Here is a 13086-nt window from a genome sequence, read left to right as displayed (position 1 = left end):
ATGTTTAAAAAATAATTAAAAAATATTAAAAAATTAAATATATTAATAAATATATTTAATAGTAACCCTAACATTCTCTGGTGGTCTTCTGTCGACTGTAGTAAAAGATTCTTTCACATATAGGGTGGACAAATCGTACGTACACTACCCATAAAAAGAAGTGAAAAAAATAAAAAAATAAAATCGTACGTACACATTTACACGTCGATAACAAGATTAATGCCCATACTGTTTGACCACCTTCCGTGCATCCTGAGGTTAATTATGTGCGCGAATTTTGAACCATGGTGGATCCCGACTGTAGATTTTGATTGTATTTTTTTTTTTTTTTTTTATTTAGTGATTAAAAAAATATTTTTAATAATACTATAAGTTTTTTATAAAAAATATTTAAAAATATTAAAACTATATATATAAAAAAGTATATATATATATATATATTACACTATGAGATTCCTAGCTATATGTAGCTGAACTCAGGCATTATATAATTATATATGTCACATTCTCTTTTATATATATTAACATATATATAACTTTTTCAGACGACAAGCAACAGATAGTTTGCATGGGTGGTAGGTAGGTCTAAGCAGATCAGGAATATATCGTCATTAAATTAAAGTGAGGGAAAACATTATGGCTACCGCTGCTGGCTCCCATGGCCCTGTTGGTAGTTACCATTAGCTATTTTTTTTTTAATGATTAAGAAATTTTTTTAATATTATTATAGATTTTTTATATTTTTTAAAAATATTTAAAAGTATTAAAAATAATTAAAAAAAAAAACAAAACAAAAAAAAAAAAATTGCCTTACGATGGCTCCTAATGGGAGTCACCAGTAATACCTGTAGCACCGTCCTTAAGATATGTCTAAATCTGAATAATATGACTAATAAATACGTACGTGACACGAGACGAGAACAAGTGGCCATGTAATTGATATATTGGTAGGATATATGTGTTATGTGAGTCCTACGGTTGGTTTAGCAAGCTAGTTTCTTGTATAGTCTTAAGCCTCTTACATATAAGTCACTTCGTAACGCATAATTAATATGAAAAATTTTATACACTATACTATCATCTTTTATATTTTATTATATAAAATTTGACACATTTTACACCATTAGATGATCTTTTATTAAATTTTTTTATCATCTAATTACATAATGAAATAAAGTGACTTAGGTGAAATAGCATAAAGGGCTCGAAAATATTATATATATATATATATATATAGATCTAGCTAGGTTTGGTAAGCGAGCTGATTGTAATTTTTAATTTTAAATAAAATTTTAAAATATTATTATTTTTTTATTATTATTTTAAAATTTGAAAAAGTTGAATTATTTATTATATTTTACGTAAAAATTTAAAAGAATTATAATAATGAGATGAGATAAAATAAAAATTTTATATTTTATTTAAGTGGCCAAAGTTAATATACGTATATTAACAATATATATATCGTATATAAGAATTAATCTCTTTTTATGTTTTATTAGGTGGTCGGAAGAAGCTAGCCAATTATTTCTATATGAATATTAATAGAACTGACAACAATATTCCGATCGAATAATATATATTATATATATATATTTATTCACCCTAGAGGCTGGACAGATAAGATGGCCACAAGGATCGATGTCTGTTCATGATCAGGACAAGCATACACAGCAGATCATGTTGATCTAGCATGCCTGGACTTGTCCGAAGTGCTATAAATATATAGATCGATCAATAATTAACATAACTAATATAATAATAATAATATAATATATAGTATATAAATAGTAGAAAAAAAATTATTATAAAATTTTGTATTGTAATGGAAATGAATCTAGACCGACGTACAGTTTTTTAATTCGTTTTCTGGTAAATATTCAATCAACACGAGTTCTTTGTTTATGATAATTACCTGTTTCCAATTATATATATCTGCCAACAGTTTTAGGAACTTTATATTTTTAATTACATCTATTCTATTATAATAAGTGATTATTTAATTATTATAATAACTTTTTTTATTTTTTCATTAATTTTTTTTATTTTTTCATTAAGTCTGTTATTTTTTTATTTTAGGGATATAATTATTATTTTTTCTCTCTCTCACATTCCTGATTCATTCTCTCACACTCTTCGATGTCTATCTCTATATCTACCTCCTAAAACCCACTCTCTTGCATATTTTCCTTAAACATTCAAATCTTAATTTGAGTATAAATGTTTAGATTCGTAGGAAAAAAGCAATAAAGAGCAACAGTACAAAACGAAAAATAACCCACAAAGAAAAATACTCAGATCTGAATAAGATCTGTTCAAATATGTCAAAATTAAAAAAAATTATATCAAAAGACACGATTTGGATTTATCGTCCAATATCCTAAAAAGATTTCAAATCCTATGCGTTCTTTGAGTGTAGTGGTAATATTTATTATAGTGACAATGATGCTATTTTTATTTGTATATGTTATTCTAATGTATCTTAACTTCAATTTTAAAATAATCTTTTTATTTTCAAATGTATCTAAATATGTAATTATTATACTTACTAACTTATCATTATCTAAATATATTTGCTAAAGTTTATTCTTTTTTGTTTCTATGCATTAAATTATTCATTAATCAAGTTATTTTTAAATATTATTTTTATAAAATACATGTTTAACCCACTACTCAAATATACTTTGCACATACTCCTGATCTAGTATATATAACATTCTATTATATGATATATATATATATATAGATATATATAGCGAGAATTAATATTGTGTATTCATACTTTCTCTTAAAAAACTATAGTACTTTTACTTCTATGCTGTTTTTGTATAGAAGAATTCATTTAGATTTAGATTTCAACTTTGACCATGATTTCAAATCAAAGATTTAAACTTATTTGACTTTGGTCAAATCTAAATTTAAGTCTTAATATATATATATGCTCAAAACATGGTAGATTTGTATTATAATTGCCCACATTAATCAAATCAGTCTTTTACTCCAAATCAATACTACCAGCCTCCAAACGCATCACTAGATTATTTTAGAGTTCTTCTATAGCCACCAATGTTCGGTGTTGATATATTCTCCCGATTGACGTGACATGCCATGCAATTGAAAAAAGGAAGGGGGGATGCATCTGAAATACCATCCCATACCGATGACTAACTCAAAACCCTTCCCAATGTATGCACAACCGATATCGTCCATGTCCCTCTAGTCCACACGGCAACAGAGCTGCATTTCTAGCACTGTCTTTCGACTCCCTTCCATCTAGCGTCACTTCCCCCATGAATCCGAGCTGTAGATTTTCACCTACCTCCCTGTAATTCATAGCTTCTTTGCAACTTGTTTTTGTACAGAGGATAATTCAGTACTTGATGTTCTTTGTTTATCTAAGATCTCTTTTCACATCTTTCTGCTTTTCCTAGTTCTTTTTTTCTTTTCATTCCACACTTTTAAATTTATGGGATCTGCAACTCTATTTTGTGTTAATCCAAAGAGTGGGGTAGCGGGTCCATGTTTTTTGAAGTATGGTAAGTAGAAGGGGTTTAAGGTGTGTAAAAAGAATTTTAAACAGGATGACAATGTGAATGTTAGATGCTTTACCTTGGTATGTGGGCGACAATGCACATCAAAGAGTAAGGCTGCCTATGTTCTCAAGTCGAGACCAAAAGAAAAGATAAGATGTATGGATAGGATTAATGCGACATTGAATGTGGATATACCTTGTCTAAAGTAAAGTACTTGGATCACACACATGACGTTTGTAGTCCAGAAAAGGTAAGGCATTTCAGGTGTTTTAAGAATATTGATGCTTATCTGGTTAAGCGACTCGAAATAAATGATGAAATAGAAATACGAATGTCCAAAAATTTTAAGGTTATGGTTGTTGAGGTGGAGGGTTAAGAGAATCTGTCATTCGGGGAGAAAAAATGTCGAAACTATATTGACAAAGCACGACAACTTCGCCTTAGGGTTGGAGGTGTTGAAGTTCTATGTAACTATTTTCGAGATATGCAAAAAAAAAAAAAAAATCCAGATTTCTACTATCAGATAGACATGGACTATGAGTTGCGATTAAAGAATGTGTTTTGGCTAGATGCCCAAAGTAGAGCTACATATAATCACTCGGGGATTTGATATCCAATGAGGATGCACATACCTTTAAGTAGTTATTTGAGTCATGATTGAAGTGTATGAATGACCAAACATATTTTTAGTGCGTCGCCACTTTTAACATTATTTTATGCCCCCCACAGAACACACTTGAAGGATACACTATGGAGGCTCTTCATATTAGACTGACAACTCCTCCCATGTAGGTAGTGTCGACATGAAATATGAGTGATAATATGCTTTTGTTTTGAGACGATAGAAGTGACTTTTTGTACGTTTATGTAAAGAGGAGGATTGCATCTCCTAGACATTATTGCTAAACAATGTAGGTTTGGTGGAGATGACTATTTCTTGGCAGAGTATTATTGATGGAGATGGTTATTTAGGGGTGAAGTATAATTAGTGGAGATGACTATTTCATCGGTGGAGATCATGACTATTTTTTCATGAAGTGTCATTTGTGGAGATGACATATTTTTTGGTGGAGATGACTACTTTTAGAGTGTCTTGTCTCCATAAACATATGGCTATTGCAAATTCTAGATGTTGTTGTTCTCGAGTATTTCAATGCTTTATTGATCAAGTTTGATCTCTCTCTCTTTTTTTTTTCTTTTTTTTTTAACGATATCCTATGTTTAAATTTGTACATAAGATGAGTATGATAATTAGCATATTTTGTTCAGTTTGTGTACAGAGAGGATGGATTGCTTGTACTCCTTTGGATGAAAACAATATATATCAAACAGGAACCTAAAAGCACTAACTGCAAAATATTTTCTTGTTTATTTAGCATTTGTTTCATTAGTTGAAAAAAAATAAAAACTGTTTCTGCGGCACCTAGAACAGAGGGCATAGTAGTCATTTGATACAAACTAGTCACATGCTTAATTATTAGTGACTAGGTTTTCGACTTTAAATATTAAATCTTTCAACTAAATAGAATCATTATTCTAGTTTAATTGAAATAAATCGATAGGAGACAATATTCTAAATTATTATATGAATCCTTGAAACCTTAGTCGTTCTCCATGTCGATTTATTTTATCATTTTAATTGTATCTTGTTACTTTAAAAATCTTCATCTCAATAATTTTCTTTTCTATTTGATTTCACGTTCTTTTTAGTAATTTGTTTTGTTTGTTTAAGTTTATTTTCCTTATCATATAAGTCAATCCATGTGAATTCGACTCTATTAAGTACTACAACACTTATATACTTACAGGTAAAACTGATTTGAATTTTTAATTCACTAGTTTGAATCAAACTTTAGGTGTAACACCTACCATCGCACGATACCAAAAAACTCCCAAACCCAAAAACATATCACATGAACCATAGAATCAACGAGGATATTACAAAAAATAGTAAACAGTCACTAAGCTTTAAGCAAAAGAAAATTTCAAATATTATCTCGCATAATCAAAAAGCGTGAAGGTAATTTAATAACCATGTTACACTGTAAATCCAGCATAGAAATAGACTTTTTGATTGAGCTAGCTGTGGCTAAATGGGGTGGCCCCAAACCATATACATATGTAAGCTTAAAATTTAACATGGGTTTTTCAAGATTAATAGAGTATTCTTTGAATAAAATCACATATAAGTATCTTTAGTTAATAAAAATAAAAATAAAAATAAAAATAAAAAGGCCTCCTAAAATTATCTGTATGCTACTTCAACAGCTAGGATTGAGATTGGTTTTTAAACTGGAATACAAAAGGCAATGATATTGAAGGTTGATGGTATCAAATTACAAAGCAATTGGCAGTAATCAACAATATTAACTATAACCTGTGGTCCACTACAGACTTTTCACCAAATCAAAATCATAAGTTGGGAAATATATTAATTATGAGACTTCTGTAAGAGGTTGAGATACCCCATCTGTATTAGCTATCATCAAAGAAGTTTGACACTGCTTCTGTTAGTTAAAAAATCTGTTTGGGTTCAGATACAAGACAATCAAAGTGGTATTTGACGTTCCACCCATAAGTGTACAACCTAAGTGGTACTAGGGTTTAGACTTGCATCTTTAAGTAGGGTCTAATTAACACACGGGTCAAAGGTTTTCTTGATAACATTACTCTGTATTGGGGTACATGAAATTGTCCAAAGTTACTATATAGATAAGTAAAAAAAATCAAAGCACTCGACTACCTTAGAGTTAATGGCTTCAGAAGGCCCTTGATTCTTATCAATGGCCCGGCTGTCCAACATCCTTATCAAGCGCACACCTTTGTTGTTGGCTAAAATCTTGATACCATCGTCACTAGTTGTGATTGCCAAAAATGACACCTCCTTGTTGAATCTCAGTCTTGAACTAGTATGCCAAAGAAGAAAAGCATGAATCACGCTTCATCCTTCAACATGATACCAGTAATTAAATGGGAAGGCAACAGTATACTAATTAAATGGAAAAGTCTTCAGGCCTTGGGATGGAGGCGATAGTAGCTCAATGGTGAGGGGCTTGGGTTTCATGCCTTGGGATGGGGCGACAGTGGCTCAATGGTGAGGCTACAGTTACAAATCCTAGGGATAGAGGCAATAGTGGCTCAATGGTGGCACTCCAAGCCTTGGGGAGGCGACGATGGCTTAGGGTTTCTGATTTGGGAGAGGTGGACGGGAGGGAGGGATAGAGGAGACGGTTGGGATTTCTTTGGATTGGCAATGGTGGCAATGGTGGCTTCATGGTGACCCTCCAGGCCTCGGGGAGTCGACGATGGTTTTAATGTTTTTGATTTGGAAGAGGGTGGATGAGAGGGAGGAATGGAGGGAACATGAAAATTAAATTGATGAGATGCTTAGGGTTTCTTTGGATCTGAGATATAAATTCTTCTTCGTTTCTTTTTTATTTAACATAAATCTGTTTTTTTTTTTTAATTTCAATTAGCCGAATTTTTTTAATATTAAGAGCAAGTTTGGGACCTCAGATGAAATACAAAATTTTCATATGATCTCATTTCATCTTATTCTCAAATATAATTTAAATACAAAATTTTTAAACTAATCATTATAATTTTTTCAAATTAATCATTATAACTTTTCTAAACTTTTAAATAAAAAACAATTACAACTTTTTCAAATCCCTAATAAAAAAATATATTATAAAATTATATTCTAACAATATTTTAATTTTATAATATTTTTTATTTAATTTTTTTCTCTTATTTATCAAAATTTAAAAACTATTTAATTTAAATTATTTTATTATTATTTATAAATTATTTTATTATTTATAAGATTCTGGTCTCATTTCACTTTTTAAACCATCCATAAAAGAGTCACGTAGCCACGTCAATAAGGATGGAGTCTTCGGGAGAATTAGTCGGCGGCCGTAGAGTACTACTTTTCCATTATTTTAACGTGAATCTGTTTTTTTTTTTTTTTTTTTTTTTTTTTCAGCCGGCTGCATTTTTTGAATATTAAAGGAGCCACGTGGCTGTTCAGTCGGGATGGAGTCTCGGGAGCAGTCTGTGGCTGTAGGCTTTTCCATTATTTAAACCTTGTAAAGAGAGTGAGGGTAGTGGACCACTGGTGCCTTCAAAAGTTCGAAACTCTCCTTATAAATAGCCATAGAAGTATTATCTTCCCTCTCATTCCTGAAAAGCCAACCATGGCCATCTCTCCTGCTTGGCTAGTCTTTTGTTTTCTCTTTCTCGGCCATGGTGTTGTTGAGCTTGAAGCTTCCCACCAGGTTTACAGAGACCTTAAGCTTTCTTCGTCTCCTCCTGAACATCAGCCTTATCGAACATCTTTTCACTTCCAACCCCCCAAGAACTGGATCAATGGTATTCCTTTCACCATACTTTCTTTCTTGGCTGTCTCACTCTCGTACTTTATATCTCTAACTCCGTTTCTTTGCTTTTTGTTTTTATCATCTTAACGTGGCCTGATTATGAAACTGATGATAAATGGGTGCATGGCTTTGGATATATATGCAGATCCTAATGGTCAGTTCATTTCTATTTTTTTTTCCCAACGGCTTTTAGCCGCCCCTTGGATCTTAATCTCGACAAATGTGATATATATTTAGTAAAGATTTGGGGTCGTCTCTCGTTTTCCTATGTTGTTCTAAAGTAAATGAATTGATTTTGATTCATGTCTGCATGCAGGACCAATGATTTACAGGGGGCTTTACCATCTGCTCTACCAATACAATACCAAAGGTGCAACTTGGGGCAATATTGTCTGGGCCCACTCCACATCAACGGACTTGGTGAACTGGACCCCACACGAGCCGGCTATCTACCCATCACAGACGTCGGATATCAACGGTTGCTGGTCGGGCTCCACCACAATCCTTCCCTGGGGCACCCCAGTCATCCTCTACACAGGAATTGACCCCCAGAATAGGCAAGTCCAGAACATGGCCATGCCCAAAAACCTCTCTGACCCATACCTTAGGGAATGGGTCAAGTCTCCCAAAAACCCACTAATGGCACCAACTGCAGCTAACCAAATTAATGTAAGCTCCTTCAGGGACCCAACCACTGCTTGGTTAGGTCCTGATGGGTCATGGAGACTGATCGTTGGAAGCAAAAGGTACTCCCGTGGATTAGCTATTCTGTACAGGTCTAAAGATTTCTTTCACTGGGTAAAATCCCAGCACCCACTTCACTCTGCAGAAGGCACCGGAATGTGGGAATGCCCCGACTTTTTCCCGGTTTTGATTAATTCCAAACTTGGTGTTGACACATCAACTATGGGCCCAGATGTTAAATATGTGCTTAAGTTGAGCTTGGATGACACTAAACACGATTACTATACTGTTGGAACTTATAACATCGATAAGGATATCTATATTCCTGACAAGGGCCAGGTGGACGGCGACTCGGGCTTGAGATACGATTATGGAAAGTTTTATGCTTCAAAAACTTTCTTTGATAGTGCAAAGAACAGAAGAATTTTGTGGGGATGGATTAATGAGTCTTCGAGTGTCAACGATGATATTAAGAAGGGATGGGCTGGAATTCAGGTAATTCATTTAGAATTATTGCTGTAACGAGGTCTAGGCTTAGCAACTCTCAAAAGTTAGACTACAGCACGTACGTACAACTTAGGATCTGTTTGGAGTTCTATTATATATATATATATATTGTATATATCAAAGCTGTTTTCTTTTTTGTTCTTTTTGGGCATATTTTGCAGGCAATTCCAAGGGCTCTTTGGCTTGATATATCCCAAAAACAATTGGTGCAATGGCCCATTAGAGAAATTGAAAAGCTGCGCGGAAATGAAGTCCGCTTGCCTAAGCAAGTGCTTAAGGGAGGATTCTCTTTTGAAGTTTCTGGTGTCACAGCATCACAGGTGATTTTTCTTTTTCATAGATTTTGCAGCATGCACGTAATCACAATACATATATATATATATATATATAGACCTAGTACTATATATACGTATATGTGTGTGTGTGTTTTTTTACTGGTTTTTGTTTTAAATGTCTTGTCCAGGCTGATGTTGAAGTTTCATTCGGAATAAGTGAGTTGGCAAAGGCAGAAGTGCTGGATCCGAGTTGGAAAAATCCGCAAGCGCTTTGCAGTAAAAAGGGCGCATTGGTTGATGGGAGTTTAGGACCATTTGGAGTCTTGGCTTTGGCTTCAAAGGGTATGCAAGAGTACACGGCAGTGTTCTTTAGAATATTCAAAGGGCATGACAAATATGTAGTGCTGATGTGCAGTGACCAAAGCAGGTTTAATTTCTCGCATGCAGTCTCTCTCTCTCTCTCTCTCTCCCAGATTCTAGCTACTTTCGCCATTTACAATGCCTTTTCAAAAACTTCCATAGTGAGCTTTTGAACTTGATCTATCTGTTTGATCATGATGATCATTTTATGTGGTGAGCAGGTCTTCCCTGAACAACAATAACGACAAAACAACTTATGGGGCTTTTCTGAACGTGGACCCTGTTCGCGAGAAACTGTCACTTCGATGTTTGGTAAGTTGGGTGATTATTCCGTTTTGTACCGGAAATACTTTACAAATTCATAGATATTTAGCCTGATTTAAAAATGATTACGTGGTTTTATAAAATTATTTTTATGATAAAATATATTCACAGATTATATAAAATTATATCGATTAAATATGAATTTATTTTTATATAATTTATTTATATTTATAACAATTCTTTTCATTAATTATATGTCTTATATATTATTAAGATGGACATAATATTTTCTAATCTAAGAAGATAAAAAAGACTGCATGTTATAATAATCTACATTAAGAAATATTCTGATCAAAAAGAGATTTTATAAAAACAAACTCATCAATTCATAACGTGAGTTTATGTGATATTTTAGATATTTATAGAATTATTTTTATTATAAAATTAATTTAATGTATCGTATCAATTCATATCAATTTGTAAGATTATTTTTATAAAATCTCTTTATAGTTGTAGCACTTCTCATTACTGAACGGTAGATACCAATAGAGATCAAAGGATCCACCTGGTGACTTCCCTTCATGTCCCATTTTGATAAGTCTCGGCCACCCCATTTTTTCATTAGGTGATAAGGTTCTGGTTCCTGACAACTAAATTTGAATAAATGAGTTGAGAAGTATTAGTTCTATAAATAGATCTTACAAAAAAAATAACACATCTAAATAACTTAATAATTAATATAATATATTATATTTACTTAATAACAATTAAAAAAAATTACAATCTATCTATCGTACTCTATCGAATTTTATGATCCCTCTTTACACATCAGCTACTTTTCATACATGTTCCACGCACTAAAATTTTGCCAAAAATTATGAGGCCCATGCACAGCAAATGCACGAGTTGTTAAACTTTGTGCTTTGTGCAGGCATACCAATTTTAGTCTGATTATTCCTTTCCTTTTTATTTTTTATTTTTTGGCTATTTCCTCTGTGTCTTTTTGTCCCAATATAATGCATTTGATGGGTAGGACAGAGTTTTATTCAGCCAGCCTTCTTGTTCCCATGCACAGATTGATCATTCGATAGTGGAGAGCTTTGGGGGAGAAGGAAAAGTTTGCATCTCGGCTAGAGTTTACCCCACATTGGCAATTGATGACAAGGCCCACTTGCATGTTTTCAACAATGGAACTCAGAATGTCCAGATCACAGCACTCAGTGCTTGGAGCATGAAGAAGGCTCGAATCTATTAAAAGGATCATATTTGGAGAATGAGATGAAATAAGAAATTTATAAATAATAATAAAATAGTTTGTGATCAATAGTAAAATAGTTTGATTTAAGTATTTATTGAGTTTTGAAAAAATGAGAGAAAAATTTAAAAAAAAATTATAAAGTTAAAATATTATTATAATATAATTTTTATTTTGAGATTTGAAAAAATTAAATTTTATTTTTATTTGAAAGTTTGAAAAAGTTATAATAATTAATTTAAATGTGTTTCTATTTAAATGATATTTTGAAAAAATGAAATAAAATGAAATGAGATTAGATTGGATGATACAGGATTAAATGGAAACTTTTTCCAAAGATGCCCGAGACTTTAATTTCTTGAAGCTGAGAAACCTCTGAGAAAAGTGAGGAGGAGATCATCAGGAAAAAAAAATGAGAAAAATAAATAAATAAGCGAGGTGAAATCGCAAAATTATTCATAAAATCAATTGATTAAAAATTCCCGTGCCCCTATACATGATGATAACTATATGTTGTACGTACGTAGAGAGAGAGAGAGAGAGAGAGAGAGAGAGAGAGAGATCATGATCTCAAGTTCCTGAAGGATTCTGCTGAATCGATATTTAAATTAGTCCAAATTAATGGCTTGACAAACCATGCATATATATATATATAGAGAGAGAGAGAGAGAGAGAGAGAGAGGACATGATGACTGTTAGCTAGCTAGCTAAAGTTGCTAAACTGCAAAATTCATTGTCGTGTACGTAAACGGCAATCGTTTTAAGGCATTCTCCTCGATCTATCACCAACTACGTACCCAGACGAATTTATCAGTTCCAATCTCTAATAAGAGAAAAGAGAAAACGTGAGTTTCACAAAAAAAATTTCATAAAATTCAAGTTCACAAATTGATGTAATTTATTGTGGTGCATCAAATTATAAAACTCTTTTGTTATAGAGATCAGTATATGATCTAACGAATGATATTTAAGCATACATGATCCATCCAAAGACATTCATGACTTGGTCTACTCGCAACATAACAAACATTCTCGTATTGCATGAGAAAAAAAAAATGTCGGAGTTCTTATATATATAGTCTCCTATGCTCGATCCTTTTAATTGATTTCTTATAAAAAGCAAATGCCCCATTACAGTGTAATCGATTTGGAGTCAGGTCTGGTTTGGGTTCTCGATCATTTTGTGAAAATGGCTAATACATTATACATATATATATATATATATATATATGTGTGTGTGTGTGTGTGTATTCTTATCATCTGTACTGTCAGTACGGATCTTTTGGACTATTTTTCTCAGAGAAGACAAAACTATGGGATACTGGAGGATCGGAAATCCATGATCTCCGTATCAGCAAGGATATATATCTATCATGATTCATGGAAAGTGGTAAAGAGGGGCATGATCATGAAGGAAGAATTGAGTCCGAATGCATCGCGGGAGGTATTGGACAAGATTCTATATGAATGGTGCTGGAGTTGAGATAGAGGCCAGCCTCTATAAAGTACTCTGCGGGTACATCGTAATTTGAAGCGAGAGCATAAGATACTTGTAATGACGCCTCTAATTTCTCAACTCTATAAAGAATAATAATAGATACAATCTTAATTAAGATATGCAAGTCTTGCATACTCCATTTGAAAAAGGGTGATAGCATAACATTCACAAACAAGTAGACTGGCTGCTTTTGATATTGCCATGCAGACCTCACACTTTTAGTAAACTTGAACCCTAAGAGTTTTTGTATGGGAAATTAACAGGTTCATGATATCATATATATACATATATATATATATATATATATATTTTTTTTTGTAAGTAGTTG

General features: G+C 32.5%; 1 protein-coding gene across 1 annotated transcript; it reads left to right on the top strand.

Annotated features, from left to right (window-relative positions):
- The first annotated feature begins 7675 nt into the window (after positions 1-7675).
- LOC122300948 (beta-fructofuranosidase, insoluble isoenzyme CWINV1-like) lies at positions 7676-11329 on the top strand. Its single transcript, XM_043111958.1, has 7 exons — positions 7676-7907; positions 8061-8069; positions 8232-9094; positions 9268-9426; positions 9570-9808; positions 9963-10053; positions 11081-11329. Exons 1-7 carry the CDS (start codon positions 7733-7735, stop codon positions 11258-11260), a joined length of 1716 nt encoding a protein of 571 aa, XP_042967892.1. The 5' UTR covers positions 7676-7732; the 3' UTR covers positions 11261-11329.
- The last annotated feature ends 1757 nt before the right edge of the window (positions 11330-13086 follow it).

The sequence above is a fragment of the Carya illinoinensis genome, chromosome 2 (genome assembly GCF_018687715.1).
Source record: "Carya illinoinensis cultivar Pawnee chromosome 2, C.illinoinensisPawnee_v1, whole genome shotgun sequence".
Taxonomy (NCBI): domain Eukaryota; kingdom Viridiplantae; phylum Streptophyta; class Magnoliopsida; order Fagales; family Juglandaceae; genus Carya; species Carya illinoinensis.
Note: the sequence above shows the minus strand (reverse complement) of the source record. Positions and strands in the feature narration are given on the sequence as shown.